This window comes from Lissotriton helveticus, chromosome 1_1 (genome assembly GCF_964261635.1).
Source record: "Lissotriton helveticus chromosome 1_1, aLisHel1.1, whole genome shotgun sequence".
Lineage (NCBI taxonomy): Eukaryota > Metazoa > Chordata > Amphibia > Caudata > Salamandridae > Lissotriton > Lissotriton helveticus.
In genome coordinates this window covers 1,394,473,242-1,394,493,355 of record NC_136057.1, presented here as the reverse complement: position 1 = coordinate 1,394,493,355, position 20,114 = coordinate 1,394,473,242, and the positions used below count along the sequence as shown (strand labels likewise).

At 47.6% G+C, this 20,114-nt stretch overlaps 1 protein-coding gene across 8 annotated transcripts in view; it reads left to right on the top strand.

Moving 5' to 3' along the window:
- The window catches only part of TMEM205 (transmembrane protein 205), a 61,348-nt gene extending 41,236 nt beyond the window's left edge, over nt 1-20,112 (top strand). For 4 of the 8 annotated variants that reach the window (XR_013609514.1, XR_013609520.1, XR_013609522.1 and 1 more), the window contains 4 exons: nt 1,573-1,697; nt 7,663-7,826; nt 8,455-11,561; nt 18,564-20,112. Coding sequence is in view for 4 of the 8 variants with exons in the window: in XM_078684172.1 (XP_078540298.1) it covers nt 1,573-1,697; nt 7,663-7,826; nt 8,455-8,757 (592 nt within the window). In the remaining 4 variants the exon portion in view is untranslated. Of the gene's footprint in view, nt 1-1,572; nt 1,698-7,662; nt 7,827-8,454 lie in introns of all 8 variants that reach the window. The other 4 variants (XM_078684173.1, XM_078684174.1, XM_078684175.1 and 1 more) reach the window with 1 other exon arrangement.
- Nucleotides 20,113-20,114: the final 2 nt, after the last annotated feature.

The following is a 20,114-nucleotide window of genomic DNA, read 5'->3' as shown; positions in this document are numbered from 1 at the left end:
ATCCTTTCTCTTGTGACTCTCTTATCAAGTAGGCTGAGATAATGCTTTTGTTTTGTGTCTAGCTCAGTCTGTATGGCAGTCTTTTCTTCATGCATTGTGTCTGTGAGAAGCTTTGTCTCTTAACTAGCTCATCCTGTCTCACGCGCAGTTTTCACAATGGGCATTTGTCAGAAACTGACTTCATCTTGTGTCTAGCATGACCTGCCTCATAAGCTCACTTATTGCTCCTGGCGTGCCTAAGAAGCTATTTTTCTCCCCATGCCTCGCTTAACGAGTCACAGTGTTCTTATTTGTTTATTTGTGTACCTAAAGTGCTCAGTTTCTTGTGACTAGCTCAGCCTGTTAATAGTCACCACTTCACACATGACTTCTCCAAGAAGATGTCTTTCTTACATGTCTAGCCTGGCCTGCTTTACCGGGCTTGGTGGTTTTAAGGTCTGATATCTCCACTGGGGGTGAATGTTTGACATTGTTCAGCATTCTGCCCATCAATTCTTTTTTTCGCATTTGTCGCCCCTAGTGAGCTGTGTATGCCCGGATGTGGGTCCTGTGCTCTCCATGCCACCAGAGTCAAGCTAGCCTGGCTGGTGAGGGGTGATTCCAACCCCCCCTTCCCAAAACCGGTTCCAGGATGCCTGTTTCCGGTCTAGGGAGGACCTGGCTTGGCAGTTCGGGCTAGCTAGACCATGCCAATCGGGTCGCAGGGTCAAGACTGATTTGTATATGGCTGGGTTTAAACTGGAATGGCATGGTGAGCAAAAAAAACAATGGATTTAGACCCAGATCTTTCTACTGGGGTGAATGTTTGACATTGTTCAACGTTCTATCCATCAATTGTTCTTTTTGCAATTGCCTGGCTTTGTTGGCGCCTCAAAGATACAGGCCTCTTTTTCTCAAGTCTAGTTTTATCTGTCTTACAGTTCCCCGCTGGTTCTCTAAAAAAAATCCATCTTTGTCTCATATCTGTCTTGACCTCTACTAAGCCACATTGGCATCTCTACGAAACTATCCTGTGTCATGTCTAGTTTGACCTGTTTGAAAGGGCCCTGTTGGCGCCTCTAAGAAGTTGTCTTTTTCTCATGGTCACCGTGATCTATTTTACAAGGTCTTGTTAGCGCGTATAAAAAGCTGTCCTTGTCTTGTGTCTAGCATGGCCTACACCACATGCTACCGTTGACATCTTGAGAAGCTTCCTTTGTCTAGGTCAGCCTTTTGTATTGGGCTATGATAAACTTTAATTCCATTAAAGAGCTGAATTTATCTTGTGTTTAGCTTAACCTGGGGTGCAGGGGCCTTTTCCCATTCCTAATAAGTTGTCTTTCTTTTGTATTTCGCTTGGCCTATTTCACCAGGACGCTTTTGCACTTAGAAGTTGCTTTTGTCTTGTGTCTAATTTGACTCCTCTTACAAAGCGTTGTTGGTGTCTCTAAAAAGCTATCTTTATGATGCATAATTTGTAGGATGGCCTTAAATTCTTAGTGCACCAAGCAAACTGGCTTTGTCTCCTGTATAGTTGAACCTTTCATTTTGGGTCCCTTTTCGATCTCTAAGGGGTCTGTGTTTCCTGTCTAGGTTTTTTGAACTTGTACCTGGTAAGATGGCGACTGAAGGGGAGCCGGCGGCCCTGGTGAAGGTCCTGCACCTGATGATCCTGTCCTCTTCGTGGGGCATGCAGCTCTGGATGACATTCATTGCTGGTAAGCACTGGTGCTTCGGAGACTGACCTATTTGAGTTTTAAATTTTAGGTATAAGCGTGAAGATTTCTCTTTTCCAGGAGAGCCTGGATCCAAACTTGAGGGCACGGCTAAGAAGTCTATGGCCGCTGTCTGCAACCTATGCATGGGCCAAATGATCGCCTTGTTAAGAATTTATAGAATAAAGGTTAACCTCACACCAGCATGACCGTCAGACTGATACTAAAGCTCTATCTATAGTGGTGATTTCAGCAGAAATTCAGTCAGGCCCGGCTTCTGGCTTTTTTTTTTTAATGGGACATCAGTGCATTTGGGAGGGCCCAGTGTTAGCTCAATTTTAGGTCATTCTGGGCTAGATTAAAGGCTCTAGATTTACATCGAATGAGCTTCCCGGGAGCCAGCATGATAAAAGCGATGGATTCTGGTTGTACACAGACCATCGAGAGGTGTATCTGGGAATCGGAGCAGATGGAGGTCTGTAATTATTGCCAACCATGTTAACTTCTGGCATGTTCCATTAGACCCCCAGCACCGCACCCAAACCTTGACATCTTCACAGTAGAAAGGTTGACTAGCTTCTTCTTTCAATTTGTGTAGCATTTTATGACACAGAGGTAGGGATTTCCAGGTTTCAAAACTACGAAGGCGTATAATGATCACTTCATCAGGAACTGCAATGAAAATACAAAAAAGGGGGGGCTAGACGGAATGCTTGAATTACTCTCAGCCACCCAGACCGCATCTGTTTGCAGGTTTTTTTTGCCCACAAAGCCACCTCATATTGGACCCATCCGTATTCCAATCAGCCTTGGTCCTGCTCCAATAGCGACGTATAGGTATTAGAGGATAGCATTATGTTTCTCCTAAACAAAGACTGCTGACTGATGTCCCTGCTTAAGGGCAGCACAGCTGAAGCAAACGAGCACTGGTGAACAAGTCAAGGGCGTAGCTTCACGGATTGTTTGGGGCGTTACACTCCCCTAATAAATGTATTTTCCGGTAAATAGTTGGGTACAGGTGCTTTCAGTCGGGTATGGTGAGGTGTCTGTCGGATTTCACCAGCAATTTGTACACACACACTCACACTCCCTCTGTGTTTTGAAAGTCTTAAAACCGTCATGCGCACTTAGAGAAGTGCAAACCACTCCTCACTCTGGTGACAGCCCAACCCCGCCCGACCTGGCTCTGAGTTCTGCATAGAAAAATACAATGATAATAACGTCCTGTTATTATTGTTTTATTTTTATTTTTGCACTGCTGAAATAGAAGTGGAGCGACACTCCTCTGCCTTAGCGCCACAGGTAAAACGATCCATGCCCCCGCCATTCCTCTAATATACCTGTAAAAGTGTGTGGGGACAACGCCCACCTCAAATAGGTGAAGTGTCATTGGTATTCTTTCGAGAGAGACCAAGGCCTGATCACGCCGCTCCAGGGAATGAAGGAGGGTAACATCCATTCTGCCTTCTCCGTGGACGTTACTGATGGGACGGCCAAAATTCTTATTGGGACCGCGCCTGTCACACCTGGTCCCTCTGCTAAATCCAGCCCTAGGACCCGGGGCTAAATCAGGGCCACATTTTCAGTAACTATGCTTGCTGACAGACTGCTGCTCTGGGTTTGTCGTGGCGTATTATGTTGGTTATTTAAGAAACGTGTTTTTGCCACCCTGATGCCACCTCAAAGCATTGAATGATGATCAGAGATATTAAAGTGAGAGTTAGGAGAGAGGAGGGGGTGCAGGGTAGGTGTCAAGAGGAGGTGGGGTCTTGTGGGTCCGGTGGTGCATTCTGCTGTGCACGTGGAGGTTTGGATATAATCCTCGTCGCCAGTCGGGTAGGAAATGTCCACTGGTAACTTCAAGTAGGACTCTTCCACTTCGAGGCTACCTCTACTGCAATGCACCCCAATAGGAGCTATTTTGACACCCGCGCTCAGCCTATCCTCGTTTGAGCGTTGCCAACTGTCTCTCAAATCGCTAGCACAGCCAGTCCTCGTAGATCGTGCTCACACCAGTACAGTGACGTCACTCCTGGACGCACAGGAGACCTAACACGGCATCATAAAACTTTACAACGACATAATCTCTTGAACGTTTCACGCATATGTTTCACGCATACGTTTCCTGCCGCAGCGGGACCACATCAAAATGTTAATTTATTTTGACAGAAGCGTGGTTAATTAGCAGGACCTCACCAGGCTCTTTTCATTTGATTTATGTGTTCGTCAATAATACGTGCGGTTTTGATTGCCCCCACACGAGGGCAGTGTTGCTCCACTTCCTTTTATTGACTACTCTACCTAGGTATCGGTCAGAACCCGCATCTCTCGGCACAGTGTTCCTTTGAGTTACAGCTAATGCTCAAAATGCGTTCCTATTTAAGGAGCTTACATTATGCATTTTCTTCTGATTCACATTTATTTAGAGAGCGATTGGTTAAGGAGTCGCCAATATCTTTTCAGAAACGATAAGAAGAATAACTTAATTTCCATGTCGCCTCCAAACCCATGGTGGGAACTTCAGCCATAATTTTGTCTTTCAAAAAGTCTTCGAGGAAATGTGGCATTGCCTCAGGTTCTGAATAAAATGTGCCAGTTCCTGTCGGGCGTGCACTCTGGAAACCATCAGGTTTGTGGCTTTTGCAGCTTTAGAAGTGGGATATGCAGAACGCATGCGCCTCATGGAGCCGTTCCTGGTTTCTATCCTGGCTTGTCCATTCATCATTTATCCATCGGAGGTCAACTGAATGATCTTCGTATGCTGGGAAATAATAAACCTATTTTATCAGCACCAAGAAACCAGTGTGGGAGCGACTGGGTGCTCTACAAAACAGATTGTCTTTGTGTTACATTTGCATTGTAAATGGAGTAAAAAAACGTGATGGGTGAATTAGTTTCAACCACTGGTACTTACCCCGAGTACTTCCTGACCAATGATTTTATCTCATCTTTGCTATTACAAACAGGAGGTATGTGTAAATCAGACTTGACCCTACCGTATACATAAAGTAGATTAATTCAAACTGAACAAGTGGCTGAGAAGGGCTTGTTCGATTCTTTTTCCTTCTTGAAATTGTTAAATCAAGTGGCAGCACTGGCGTTTCACTTTGTTAATTTCTATGTTGGCATGGCCTTGCTGCGCGTTAGCCAAACCCTGTATTGGTAATTCTCTCTGAACAAGAGCACCAGATGTGTTGTAGCCTTTCTCAGTGTCTTCAGCATGTGTGCTCAGCCACCCAGTTATTTTCAGGTTTCTCCTGCATTTGTTAAAAAGGTGATTGCCAAGAGCACACACCTTAGCGAAATGAAGAGTTCCGGATAATTGTCTCTTCAAACCACAGTTTCCATCTAGCCCACTAGACCCACCTGGGGTGGAAGTAATTTTGATGGAAAGGCTAAGGGACCACCATCCCAGGGAAATCTCACGGTATTGTGGGCCCGGCTCTGATTTATAATTCAAAAACAACAATTTGAATGCAGAACAATGTCCTACATTCACCCCAGGACAGAGATCTGGGCCTAAATCCATCGTTTTTTTGCACTCCACACCACCCCAGGTCAGACATGGTCATATGCAAATCAGCCTTGACCCTGTGCCTCATGGGAACAGTCCAGCCCGAACTGCCAAACCATGTCTTTCCTGGACCGGAATCAAGCATCCAAGGACCGGTTTCTGGCTATCAGCCGTCATCAGCCTGGATAGCTTGACTCCAGTGGTGTGGAGAGCATGGGACTCACGTCTGAGCATACCCATCCCACTCGGGGTGACAAATGCAAAAACAACAATTGATGGACAGAATGCAGAACAATGTCATACATTTACCCCAGTACAGAGATCTGGGCCTAAATCCATCGTTTTTTTGCACTCCACACCACCCCAGGTCAGACATGGTCATATGCAAATCAGCCTTGACCCTGTGCCTCATGGGAACAGTCCAGCCCGAACTGCCAAACCATGTCTTTCCTGGACCGGAATCAAGCATCCAAGGACCGGTTTCTGGCTATCAGCCTGGATAGCTTGACTCCAGTGGTGTGGAGAGCATGGGACTCACGTCTGAGCATACCCATCCCACTCGGTGTGACAAATGCAAAAACAACAATTGATGGACAGAATGCAGAACAATGTCATACATTCACCCCAGTACAGAGATCTGGGCCTAAATCCATCGTTTTTTTGCACTCCACACCACCCCAGGTCAGACATGGTCATATGCAAATCAGCCTTGACCCTGTGCCTCATGGGAACAGTCCAGCCCGAACTGCCAAACCATGTCTTTTATGAATCCGAAACCGGTCCCAGGATGCTTGTTTCCGGTCCAGGGAAGACATGGCTTGGCAGTTAGGGCTGGACTGTTCCCACGACGCACAGGGTCAGACTGATTTGCATATAGCCATGTCTGAACTGGGGTGGCTGAGTGAACTAAAGAATGGTGATGGATTAAACCTAGATCAGTTGACTGGGGGTGAGTGTTTGATTTGTTCAAACGCTCCGTCCATCATCCCCTTTTGTATCGCTTTGTTCGCCCTAAGTGTGGCAGGGTATGCTCAGACGTGAGTCCCTTGTTCACTTGACCACTGGATTCAAGATAGCCTGGCTGATGAGGATTATGAATCCGAGACCGGTCCCAGGATGCTTGTTTCCGGTCCAGGGAAGACATGGCTTGGCAGTTAGGGCTGGACTGTTCCCACGAGGCACAGGGTCAGACTGATTTGCATATAGCCATGTCTGAACTGGGGTGGCTGAGTGAACTAAAGAATGGTGATGGATTAAACCCAGATCAGTTGACTGGGGGTGAGTGTTTGATTTGTTCAAACGCTCCGTCCATCATCCCCTTTTGTATCGCTGATTTATAATTCAGCGTTTACTTGCAGCTTATTTTGGTAGTAAAGTGGCAGAGCCAGCATTTGATAAGTTTGGTGGTGGTGCCTGCCCACGCCAGTGAATTGCTCTGCTTGTTATGGGTCCTGCCAAGTTTTAAGCACTCGCTTATTTCTAAGTTCCCTCCCGCCCCCATGCTTTCATACTATGAGAAAAACGCACAAGAAGATTCTGAGATTTTGTCTTTAGGGCGTAGGGCAGGAGGTGGTTACTGGGGTAATCCATGGCTACTATTAGTGTTTCAGGACTTAAAACTATTTTATTACATTTGAATGAGGTATTTATTGCTTTTGTAAAATTTTATTTATAAAGGTGCCAGTAGTAAACAGTTATGACTTTCTCCAGGAGGTGGTAAATAAGTTGGAACTCAAATACATTATGAGAATAATTAGACTTGATAAGCTCAAAATCCAGCAGAGTGATAACTTTCAAAATGGCCTCTATAGAGGAGGGCATTATGGAAGTTAACTCCAGAAATACACCCTGCTACTTCTAATCCTTCCACTGCTTGCTAATGAACATCTTCTGAGGCATCAGTGCGTGCTAATGGTCTCCTTGCACCTTGTGTACAATATATCTACGTGCGCTCAGTGTCCAGCGAAGTGTTAATGGAAAACTAGCCACTGTAAGAGCTCGGGACCCAATTTGGGCATTCCCGCTTTTCTTTCAGTGACTTACTGAGAGAAGCAAGAAGTGCTGTATGGAAGTCTGGATCCTTTTAACATTCGAAATAATTCATTCTGTAGTCGTTCTTCTTTTTATATATATATTTTTTTTTACTCACCATAACAGAGCAACCGTATGACCTCATTCTTATTCATCCTGCAAGGATAGTCCAGCTGGAACTGCCATGTCAAGCCTCATCTGAACGGCAAACCAGCAACCGCAGATATGTTTCAGCCTTCTTGGGCTTCATCAGGGATTCAGATTAATTCAAGCATGTCCATCTCTTTTTTAGTTTTATTATGTTATATATAGATCACAATGAAGGAACTGACCTCATTGTAAACTATGTGCTTTCCGTGCATGTCTTTAAGTGGTGCCTACCACTGTGTTCGTAACAAAGTTGGTTTCTTATATGTTCCTCAGGATTTGTGCTGATCCGGGGGGTGAGTCGACACACGTTTGGGCTTGTACAAAGCAAGCTGTTTCCTTTCTACTTCTATTCTGTGCTGGGATGTGCCTTCCTGAACCTGTCTATCTATGCGACCTACCATCCCAGGGAGCTGCTGAGCCCAAGCGAGAGCCTGCAGGTATCAAATGTGCTGGGGTGGCAAGCACACATAAAATAAATACAAATAGAATATGTGAATAAAAAAAATATGCATAACCACTAGGACTAAAAACCGAGTGAGTTACACTTACAAATGTAAGACGCACAGTGCACAGCCACACTAAACGGTTTTTACAGCCAATACTGTTAGGAGGAGCTAGTGCAGCCAAAAGTCTGCATGCATTTCACTCCTGATACAGTAATAGAGAGACAAAGGTTTGGCTGCACAGCAAAGTTAAGCCTAGACAACTGCCTGCAGCTGAGACCAACTGTTGTACTTCGAAAAAAAAAAATGAGACACTTAACACACAACAGGTCCTGCACACTGCCTGCCATCATTTGAAATGATTGATGTCGAGTGATCGCCTCCATGTATTTTATCTAGTGTTTCAGGGTTGCATGCAGGTAAGATGCAACCCCCCACCCCCCCAGTTGTTTTCAGACACACACACATAAATATAAACACTTAAAGGCACCTGTAAATCACTGCATACCACGTTGGGCAGAGTTGTCATTTTAGTTGTGTGTGCTAGATGTGTTTTTGCTTTGAGCTACGATGATGGCATCCTAGCACTGTACTGACTTTGTTCCTGCCTCCTCTCTTGCAGATTGTGCTTTTCTTCCTGTGCCTTGTCCTAGCTGCTGTCAATGCTCAGTGGCTGTCTCAGAGCACCAACAAGGCCATGCTGAAGATGCAGGAAATCGAGCGGGAGCATGGCCTGGGTGATGAGGTTGGACGAAAGGAGAAGCGGGATGCCTACAAGACCCTCCAGGAGAAGGACCCCAAGTACAAGGCTCTGCGACACAAGTTCTTCCGCTTCCATGGCCTCTCGTCGCTCTGCAACCTCATCTGCATGGTTTGCAATGGAGTGAACTTGGCCTACGCCGGCCTGCAGCTCTCCGAACTTTAGGCTTGGAGTGCGGCTCTTAGGTCGTTTCTGTTCTGTCTAAACCTGTGATTAGGAGAATCATGTCCATACCAGACTGCAGCTCTTTAAGTAGCAAGTTTTTGACCTGCAGACCTGATGTGCAGCTCTCACCCTTGAGGCCTGACATACATCACTTGGCCTGTAGGAATGATGCACCTCTTTTGACCCACCAGTATTGTGCAGTATTTCCTCTCTGGGCAAGTCCTTAGGCTTCAGCGCTTCCTGTACCATCCATGGGTACAAATATTGCCCTGGAAGTCTGATATGCAAATCTCCGGCTCCTAGCCCTGATGTGCACTTGAGCGATCTGCAGACTCTGTTCTTCTTCTTTTGTTGCCTATCACTACGATCTTTTTTTTCCCGCTTTCCAGATGGTCTCAATAAGGCCCAATCCAGAAGGGGCTAAGCAAAGAATTCCCCTCTTGAAATTGTACCACTGGCTCTGAGGGCCCTCTTAAGTAGGCCTTTGGCTAGTTGTGCATGCTACTGTGAAACATCACGCTGCCCAAAATCTTAAAACATTCCCAGTGAATCTTCATTTCTTTATCATTATATTTTTAGTATTGCCTCCCTGCAAACAAGGGGTATCTGAATAGCTCACTAATGAATGATTTAAATTTGTTCCACACAATTTAGACAATGTATGGCGGGTGGGACCATTCCTTTTCTCAAGCAGCGGGACCATGCATTTCTGTAAGTTGTATTTAATTGACTGTCACTTTTTACACAACACATGGGGGAGTACAAACAACCCTCAACCCCTACAAGTCAGTAAAGCGTGCTATCCATGTGCTCCAGTACATGCCTACTTGGATGAGAGAAAGCTTACACCACTGATGAGGCTTGTCCTGAGTCTTCAGTTTCCTAAGTAGAGCTGCTTTGAGAAGAGAAATAGGAATTAGTACATTCCAAATACATTGCAAGTCTGTGCGATCATGGAGGGACCAGGCCTCCCGAGCAGGCCTGTGCTATTATTCCTGACCAAATGAAAGTCTGCAGAAGTCTCTGGTAATCTGTGGTCGCCTTGTGAAAAATACAAGTCTGATTGAGTGTATATTTGGTGTTGCCATAAGTTACTTAGAATCTCCCTAATGTGATCAGTGTGGTTCTCCTAGACAAGTATGTGGCACAGACACCTCATACGCCCCCTTAAATATAAGAGAAAGTGGTTGGTATATGTTTCAAATGCCATGGTATTCAGAAGTCCCTTGTTTGGTTTGCAAAGTAAATCTGAATTGTATCTCCTGGCTTGCTTTAACTTGTACAGCTTTTCAAAAAACAGATTTAGAATAAATTGCTGCCTTTTAATGTTTGGTCGAGATGGATTGCAGTTCAAGGTAGAGTATATTTATTCCCAGCTGTGTTGCCATTCAATTCTCTGCATTTCATTTGGGAAACAGCCTTTAGATCGCATGCCATTACAGCGCAGTCGTTACTACGACCGTGTTGCTACAACACAAACCATTACATCGCAAGTCGTTACAACGACTTTCTGTAGGGGCGGAAGGTGTTGGATTTACAATCCAACACCTTCCCTGCTGTTGAACAAACTGGAGTTGGAATAGTAAATTATACTATTCCTAAATCCAGTGGCCCCCTACAGCAAGTTGTTGAAATGACTTGCGATGTAATGGTTTGCGTTGTAACGATTGCGTTGTAATGGCTTGTGATGTAAAGTATGCATAGTAAAGGTATATATTCTTTCATTCAGGTACACGGGTAAATGCGCTTTGTTACAAAAAAGTATTAACTCCACACTGCCTCTCTTTCACCTGATCTCTGTATCACTCCCCCTTACTTACTTAAATCTTAATATCGCATTTAAATACAGTGCTGACTTTTTCATACAGAAAGTACCCTCCGCCCTCTTCCAGTTCTCCACTCTTCACCAATCCCCCTCTACCTCTTACTTAACACCCACCCACCCACACTATCTCTATATTTCATCACTCTCTTAGTTTGTCTTCTCACTTCCACCGTCTCTCTCTTGCTCATTTTCCCTCTCCTCCTCGCTCATTCTCCTACGTCCTTCATTCCTGCTTCTTGACACTCCATCTACCTTTCTCCACCACACGCAATCCATCATCACCACCTCTTTACCCCTCTTACCAAAACCACTCCTTTTTCTGTCGCGTTCCCTTTTTTCCCTTTTTCTCCACCTAATACCCACTATTTCCACCAACTCATTTAGCTATTTTCTCTTTTGCCTATCGTGCCCCCATCTAATTTCCCTCTCCGTATGACTTTCCCCTTCTTTGACCCCCTCTCCTGTTTCTTCTCTTTCTTCCTCTCTACCCTAGCAGATTTCAACTCATTCCATCTCCGCTCGGCTCATACCCTTATATCCTGCTATAACAATAATTCTCTTTCCTGGTCCTAACAGCCCAGCCCTTCACCCTTCCATTCTACTTCTTAAACCAACACTCAACACTTAGTGTAGTCAACCACATATCCACCACCACCTTCCAAAACGACACCTTGTCCACATGACCATACAGTCTGCAATATACTACACCACCGCCACCCTCCAAAATGACACCCTGTTCTCCTCAACACATGACAATGCAGTCTACAATATACTATACCACCTCCACCCTTCAAAACTACACCCTGCCCACATCACCACATGACAGTAGTCTGCAATATACTGTGCCACTCCCACTCTCCAAAACTACACCCTGTTCTCATCACCACATGACAGTACAGTCTGCAATATACTGTATCACCTCCACTCTCCAAAACTACACTTTGTCCACATCACCATATTTTTTTTTTTTTTTTTTTTTGTAAGACCTTTATTGACACAAAGCAGAGTACACAGCATGAACCTACAACCCCGAGGCCGGTTCGCTATCACAATGCAGACAGAGTGTAGTTATCAATCGGTATATGAAGCCAAGCGTGTAGTCTGTTGGTACTACCACCCTCATCATCTTATATATGGCTCATTTCTGTCAAGCGTAGTGAGTCTTACATTTTAACCTTTTATATAAAGGAGAACAAGGTAAACAAAAACATTCCCCAACTGAAGACCTGACATTTCCTTTCATACGACCTAGATATCTATTCTTCCACAACTTCAGTGTTCCCCCTACGTGCACCTCGGCCAGTCTGTACCCATGCCTTAATCAACCCACCCATGAGGTGAAACAATTGGGTAACTAATCCTCCTCACTGTCCTGCAGTGAAGTAAGGTAGTCTGTCAAAAAACACCACATATCCTTTGGTCTGGATCTCATCGGTAATTGCTCCTCATATGTTTGTAGTCTGTCCCGGCAGATGGACATATCATGCAGCCATGTTGTCTTCGTCGGTACCTTACGGCTATGCCAACATTGCGCCACCTGTCTCTTCGCCATCAATAAAGCAATTGCACAAAACTTACGCTTCAATGCACGGAATTGAGGAACTATGCCCAGTAAGCAGATCTTAGGTGTGCATTGTACCTCTTCCTCTAACATACCAGCAAGGGCGGTAGTCACCTCCCCCCAATATCCTGCCACTTTCTCGCAACCCCAAGCCAGATGTGCGAAATCCGCCCCCTCCCTATTGCACCTCTTGCATCTGTCTTCCTCTTGTAGGCCAAACCTTCGCAGCTTGGTCGGCGTGTAGTAGATCTGGTGTATAAATTTAAAATGTATTATTCGTAAATTACCGTTAGGCGTTAAGATCTGTGTTAACCCGCAAGTGGTGTTCCATTCTTCCTCTGTTAGTGGAGTCTCTAGTAGTGCATCCCACCGCCCCTTAGCTTTCTGAGTGTGTCCCGCCAGCTCTGATTGTGCCGCTGAGTATAATCTAGACACTAGATGTGAAAGATCAGTAGTGGTAATCAGGAGTTGTAGTGTTGCAAGACACTTTGGTTCTGCCGGGAAAGTTGGGTAATGGTCCCTCAACGCCCTAGTTAGTCTATAGTACGTGAAGTGGAACATGGGAGTCTGGTGTTGGATGTAATTCAATTGGTCCAGGCTTACAAACATACCGTCTCGAAACACATCACCCAGCTTGTCAATGCCTGCCCTACTCAACAAGGACATACCAACCTTCTCACCAGTGACTGACAGTGCCTGGTGATGCTGTAAAGGCATGTCTGGAGCGTATAGGGGAGTCTTATGGGCCAGCTGTCCAAGCCTGTGCCATGCTTTGACCGTGGTGTCCACCGTGTTGATGTCCATTGCATGCAGCGGTGGCCTTGTGTGTGATATTATCGCAGATAGGGGAATGGGATGAGCATCACCCTCCTCAACGGCCGTATGTGCGAGATATGGGACATCGTGGTACCAGTACGCCGCATACTGCGCCTGTGCGCAAAGGTAATAGAGGAGAAAATCAGGCACGCTAAAGCCGCCTTTCGCGAACGGAAGCGTTAGGGTCTGCAGATCAATCCGAGCCTGTTTGCCTGCCCAAATCAATGTCCGCACCATGGATTTTATACGGCGGAAGATCTCACGCGTCGGCGTTATTGGGACGTTGTTAAACAGGTACAAGAGCTTGGGCAACACGTTCATCTTTACGATTGCGATTCTGTCGGCTAATGATAGTGGCAAACAAATCCAACGTTGTATCTTATCTTCAAGCTTAGAGAGTACCACCCCATAATTGGCCCGCAGGACCTCCTCCGGATCTCTGTGGAACATGACCCCTAAGTATCGGATCGGGTCACTCTGCCAGTCCAATGGGAAATCCACGTCGAAGGGCATGGTGGCGTCGGTCAGAGGTATTATGGATGACTTGGACCAGTTAATCGCCAGCCCTGAATGACCGCCGAAGCGGATGTATTCTCTGAGCAGTGGGTTCAGATGGGTTTCAGGGTCGCGAACGTATAAGAGCATATCGTCCGCGTAGAGTGATATGTGAAGAGGCCTGGCTGCAAACTGCAACGCCGACTCTTTGTAGTTCTGTCGAATTATACACGCCAGGGGCTCTAGAGCCAGCGCAAATAACAATGGGGAGAGTGGGCAGCCTTGTCTGGTACCACGCTCAATGTCAAACGGATCCGATATGTAGCCATTGATCCGAACCCTAGCGCGCGGTTCTGTGTAGAGCAAAGTGACCCACTGTACAAACCGTTTAGGGAAACCCATCCGGTGTAAGACAATGATCATATATCGCCATTCAATGGAATCGAATGCCTTCGCGGCGTCGAGCATGACCGCCGCCGCTTTAATCGACGGTTGGAGATAGTGTGCAAGAGCGAACAAAGATCTAGTGTTGTGTGACGTGGATCTGGTGGGTACAAAGCCCGACTGATCTGGCAGGACCAGACTAGTCATCAATGGAGACAGGCGGCATGCTATCAGCTTAGCGAGGATTTTTGAGTCCACATTGATCAGGGAGAGCGGTCTGTAGGAGTCGCATTCCTCCGGATCTTTGGACGGCTTCAGGAGCGCAATGATCATGGCTTCTCGCAGAGTGGGGGGGGAGTAACGAATTCTCGAAGGCAGCGCCATACATGGCTACTAAATAGGGTGCGAGAATATCCACAAAGTGCTTGTAGAATTCAGAGGTGTACCCGTCAGGGCCGGGCGCCTTGCCATTCGGAAGCGAGGCGATCACTTCCTTCACTTCCTCGACAGTGATGGGCCTAGCCAAGTATTCCCTTTGTGCATCCGATAGCCAGCCAATTGCTACATCGCGCAAATAGTCATACGTGTCCTCCGCTGGAGCAGTGGGTTGCGACCTGTACAGCGTGCCAAAGGTGTCAACAAAACATTTCAAGACGTCTTCAGAGTGCGTTTGTGGTATACCCTCTTTAGAGTTAACCTTAAGGATCGCTTTTTGTCCTCGTCCCTCACAGATTTTACGCGCTAGCACCCCCCCTGGCCTACCTCCCTCCCCGAAAGCTCTGGCCACTTGCGGGCGATCTAAGTACTTTATTTCGGACTCCAAAAAGTCTGCATGCTCCGTATGTAGTGCACGCAAGCCTTGTAAATGTGAAACATCCTGCGTGGTCTCATACAACAGTTCCAAGTCCCTCATTTGCTTCTCACAACGATTAATTTGGCCCCTTATGTCCCTGAGTATCCCCACGGAGGTGCTTAGGCAGACTCCCCTGATCGTAGCTTTGAACGCCTCCCATAGAAGGCACGGGTCATCCGTCGATTGCGCATTATCATCAAAGTAGTCTTTGATAGCTTTCGTTATTGTGTCAACATAGACTGTGTCCGAGAGGGCACGGGCATTGAATCTCCACTGGAAGGGGGGAGGTGAGTAGCGGGGCAACTCCACCCGCAGTAGTACAGGATTGTGGTCCGATAGCGTTCGAGGTAGTACCTGTAACTTACGAACCCACAGCGCCATGTCCCTAGAGCCCAGCCAGTAGTCCAGCCTGGACCAACTATTGTGTGATGATGTGATGTGCGTAGCGCCCGGCATATCAGTGTGCTGCAACCTCCATAGATCTGCTAAGGCCAGATCATTCATCATGTGACCCACCATTTGCCTTGATTGCTTGTGTTGTTCTAGCGATTGGGAGGAGCGGTCCATTCCATCCTGCAACGTGACGTTCCAATCCCCCCCACAGAGTATGTGTGCGCTAGCATGTGCTTGTAAGTGTCCCCATATTTCCCGGAAAAATTCGGGAGCATCAGTATTTGGCCCATAGACGTTCAGGAGTGTCAGTCTTTGGCCTCTCAGTGTGCCTGTAACCAATACATATCTGCCATCCGGATCACAAAGAACGTGTCGCTCCTCAAAGTTAATCCCTTTCTTGATCAAAATAATCACCCCGCGTGAGTAGGAAGAATACGAGGCTCTATACACTGATTCGGCCCACCTCTCCCCCAAATGTGCATGAGTGTGCGGTGCGAGGTGCGTTTCCTGTATGAATGCTACATCCACGTTCCATCTGTTAAGACTAGCAAAAACCTGCCTGACTTTTTGAGGCCTAGAGAACCCCCTGATATTCCATGTAAGAACGTTCAAGCCCAATCTACCCTCCCCCCCAGGACCCATTGATATCTGCAAATATAACAAACACCATCTCTTCACACGCCACTCCCTCAGGTGGTATCCACCCTCCAGCGATGCTAAGAATGATCACTTCAATGACAGCATAGTACAATGAGGAATACAACAAGCAGTACATATTCAAGGTTGTCGGTCTTAGTAAACTGGCAAACATACCCCCCCCCCTGAACCCCACCCACTCCAGCAACCCCAACCTGCCGAAGCCATGTCCCTTCAGAGCACAATTCCCACAACCATAGAACTATCAAAACATTGCCCATAATTAGAACACTTCGTGGGTAATACCCTTACGGAGGTCCGCTAGGAGCACAACTCTACACCCGGTGGTCGGGTTCCGGCGATACTTCAAGCAACTGGATATATGCATAAGACAAGTGATCGATCCCCCCGCCCCCACCCTCCACCCCTCCAATACCTCGGCGATATGTTACCCTGGGTCTCAGTTCCACAAGAGCATCACCTCGATATCCTGGCACCTATCGATGTCCGCTGCTGACAACAAAGTCTGTCCGCCCCCTGTACCACATGCCACCCTGACGATATGCGGCACGGCCAGGGGGCACCTTCGCCAATGTACAATTGAATGCGTTGCCAACCGCTGGAATCTGTGCCGCAAGGCAGTGCCTCCTCACTCGTGAGAGTCTTGCACGCTTCTAGCGGTCTTGTTACTCCGCAGTGTTAGAAGTTATTGTTAATGCAAGAGGTGAGAGCTCGTCAGCCCCCACAGCCGTCCGCCACCTCAGCAGCCTGTTCCGGCCGCGTGAATAAATGCAACGTGGTTTGGAAAATATAGCATGGGGCAGCCACAGGCGAAGTAACCATCAAGAAGAAAAAAGAAAAAACAGAGTTGCACTGTAGCCCCCATCGCGTCAACGGACGACTGCCCCAGTGAGAGAGTGCAAGTGTGGTATAGCTTCATTGACCTCCCCAAGGAGGATGACCCTGGACGGAGCTGTCCACTACTATCAAAAGTGGGCCAGTGGTCATTCACGTCGTGGAACAGTATAACAAAACTCACCGCTGCATGATGATAGACAGCTTCAATGGCATTATTCCGAGTCTCTGTGCTGGTCCCGTTGCGAGTCTTCTCTCGACTCACGCTGCGCTCTTTTAATAAAGTCCTGGGCTGCCCTCGGTGTCGTCAGCACGATTGTTTTCTCCTTCCACATCACTCGAAGCCGCGCTGGATAAAGCATGGAGTAGACAACGTTCATTTCCCGCAACTTGGCCTTCACGGAGGAGTATTCCTTCCGTGCCTGCTGAACTGCGACCGTGTGATCCGGGTAAAACTCCAGGGAGTTGCCTTGATGGGTGATTTTGCCCTTTTCTCGCGCAAGTCTGAGGATCGTGTCCCTGTCTCGATAGTTGAGAATCCTCGCCACAATAGGTCTCGGTGCGGCGCCAGGTGGCGGCCTGGGGACTAGCGATCTATGGGCACGTTCCACTATGAAGACCGATGACAGGGCCTCCGCTCCAAAGAGATCTTTGCATAGGTTTTCAACAAACTGCTCCATCCTCCCAGTGTTGGTCGTCTCCGGCAGGCCCGCTATTCTGACGTTATTGCGCCTCGAGCGCGCCTCCAAATCCTCCTCCTTTGCCTTGATCACCTCTAGGAGACGTTCCATTCCCGTGCATTTTGTGGTGGAGGTCCTTGCCTCATCCTCGACTGCGGAAATCCTGGTCTCCGCCTCATCCAGCCGTTCACCATGTTTCTCCTGACGTGCAGTCATACTATCCATTCTGCATGTGAGGTTATCAAGCTTACCGTTGATGTCCTGCAGATTTGACTGTATCGCTAGCAGTATCGTCTCCATATTGGAACTGGGTGGTGGGTCGGTCGCACCGCCCTCTTCCACCGCCCCGTCCATTAGTCTCGTCGCCTTTTTGGAGTCGAAAGAGATCTTTGACTGTTGTTTATCAGGTTTCCCCATGGTAGTGGAAGGGGAAGTCACCTTCCTGAGGATGGCCCCAGATGCCCTCGTGGCCCTCGCCGCTGCCGCCGTGATGTCTCCGTGCAGACGTGTAGCAAGCACGCGTGAAAACGTCCCAGAGCTCGGGCTCACCTCATCAGACTGCACCGTTCTAGAGGGGGGGGATGCGGCTTGCGTAATCTGTCCTCTGCGTGTTCTGGTGTTGTAAGCGACCGTCTGTAGCCCCGTCCTGGGCCCTGCAGAAGGCAGCGAGACGCGGGAACACCTCCCACCGCGTGTGCCCCACCGTGTCTGGGTCGCGTGTCCTGGCCGGTCGGGCGGGCGCCCACGTGGCAGCGTTGGTGATGTTTGGAACTTTGGGCAGGACAGACCGCCCCTAGGACCATACAGCAGTCCGCAGTGTGTTAGCGCTCTTTCGGAGGCCACAGGTCCGTGCAGCAGTTATAGCGCGTTTAGGCGCGAAGGCAGCAGCCTCGGCGCTCCGGAGCCTCCCGCCGCCATATTGTCAGGCATTTGCGTCTGGATGTCTGCAAAGCTCTGTGGCCGGTAAATGAAGTGAAGGGCAACGCCACTCATTTCCACAGACCCTGAACGCTAACCCTCACCTCCGCTTGCGATGATCAGTACAGGAGGGCGAGACTAAGCCGGGTCGCGTCTTGGCACTGGGATCCGCTGTCCGATGGCGGCCATATTGTCAGGCAAGCCGGCGAGCTCCGCATCCAAAACGGTGAAAAGTCGTTATTACCGGAGAATTAGCTGAAGCATCCCCTCGTCGCCGACGCACCTCCACTTCCCATGAGTGATGTTGGCCCTGGAGAGCTGAATAACGGGGTGAGGGCGGACATCGACCACCTAGCTGATGATCGCCCGGCGGAGCTGCGGATCAGGCAGCCATTCCGCTGTGCGCCCCCTAGCGCCTCCGTCCACATCACCATATGACAGTACAGTCTGTAATACAATATACCACCTCCACCCTACAAAATTACACCTTGTCCACATAATACAGTCTGCAGTACACTATACCACCTCGACCCTGCAAAACTACACCTTGTCCACAACACCACTTGACAGTACAGTCTGCAATACACTATACCACCTCCACCCTCCAAAACCAGTGGTGGCAGCCTTGGAATGGGGGTGGTGGGGGCCGATGATAAACTATAAAAAATAAACGTACCTTTGATGCAGCTTCAGGCCTGTCTGTCTTCACTCTGCAGGCAGCACCAGAAGCACCCAGACTCCTGGACCAATCATAAAGCTGCATGAGCAGTGTCGTGCTTGGTCTGAGATGCATGTTTGGCCGCTCAGACAGTGCCTGGGAGCCTGGGCATGCTCTCCACCGGGTTGTGCAACACAGCCCAGTGGAGAACTTAGTAAGTGCGCTTGACCATATACCATAGGAGCAAGCGGTCTCTCTAAACCCAATCTCCACACTTCTCTTGCACATCCTCGCAAAACACCACATCCATAAGCCTAAACTACCCTTATGCACATTACCCACCAACTCTATCACATCATTCTGCATGCTTTTGTGATGTATTGCTAACCATAACAGCATAGCACACTTGACATACCCACCACACAGTTTTCACTTCACACTCAAAACGTTAAATCTAAAAGAATGAACAGCAGTTGCACACCTGACTCTCCTGCTGGCCATTACTGCATTCTGATAGCAACACATTAGAGCTCAGATAGGGCTCTCTCCATCTTCAGTACCCCCAGGCGGCGTCCCATCCATCAGCACACCAGCAAACCCCACACTGAAAGATGCTTGACCTAAACCAGAACTCCTGGGTTAAAGTGGGATGCTTCAATACTGCCACAGATAGTGATAGACTCCTGCACGATTAATCGATGATGCATGTACACCCACCCTGTGAATAAATCTCAAATACAAGAATTCCTACTGCATGAAATGTACGTGAAGAATCTTAACCAGGATTTAGGTGTCCCCTGCTGGGTAATTGAGCGTGATAAACTGAGAGCAGGGAAACTAGGGCCATGGGATTGAACCAAGCCACACCCAGTAACAGATACTCGGGTCCCCTGTGGATAGTCTGTGACAGTTGTTCAAAACCTGGGGTCCGAGGGTGCCTTGGGGTCCGGTAAACCTATTTAGGGTGTCCGGGGCTGGCCATAAAAGTAAATATTAGTTGATTAATTAAGTTTGTGTATATAGAAAGTTTTAAGATGTGCTATATAAGTGAAGAAATTTGAAATTGAAAGCTAAAAAGGAAGTTGGTATTATTATCTTGATTTGTGGTAGCAGCTGGTAGCTTGAATTGAAGCAGCAATGGTATAAGATGACAACGAGAGCATGACTTGGGAGCATAAAAGACAGTGATGGATAGTCTTTCATATCCCTTTGTATTTTACAAATGACAAATTTGAATAAGCTCCAACTTTCACATTAAAATTGAACTTTCGATTTACACAATT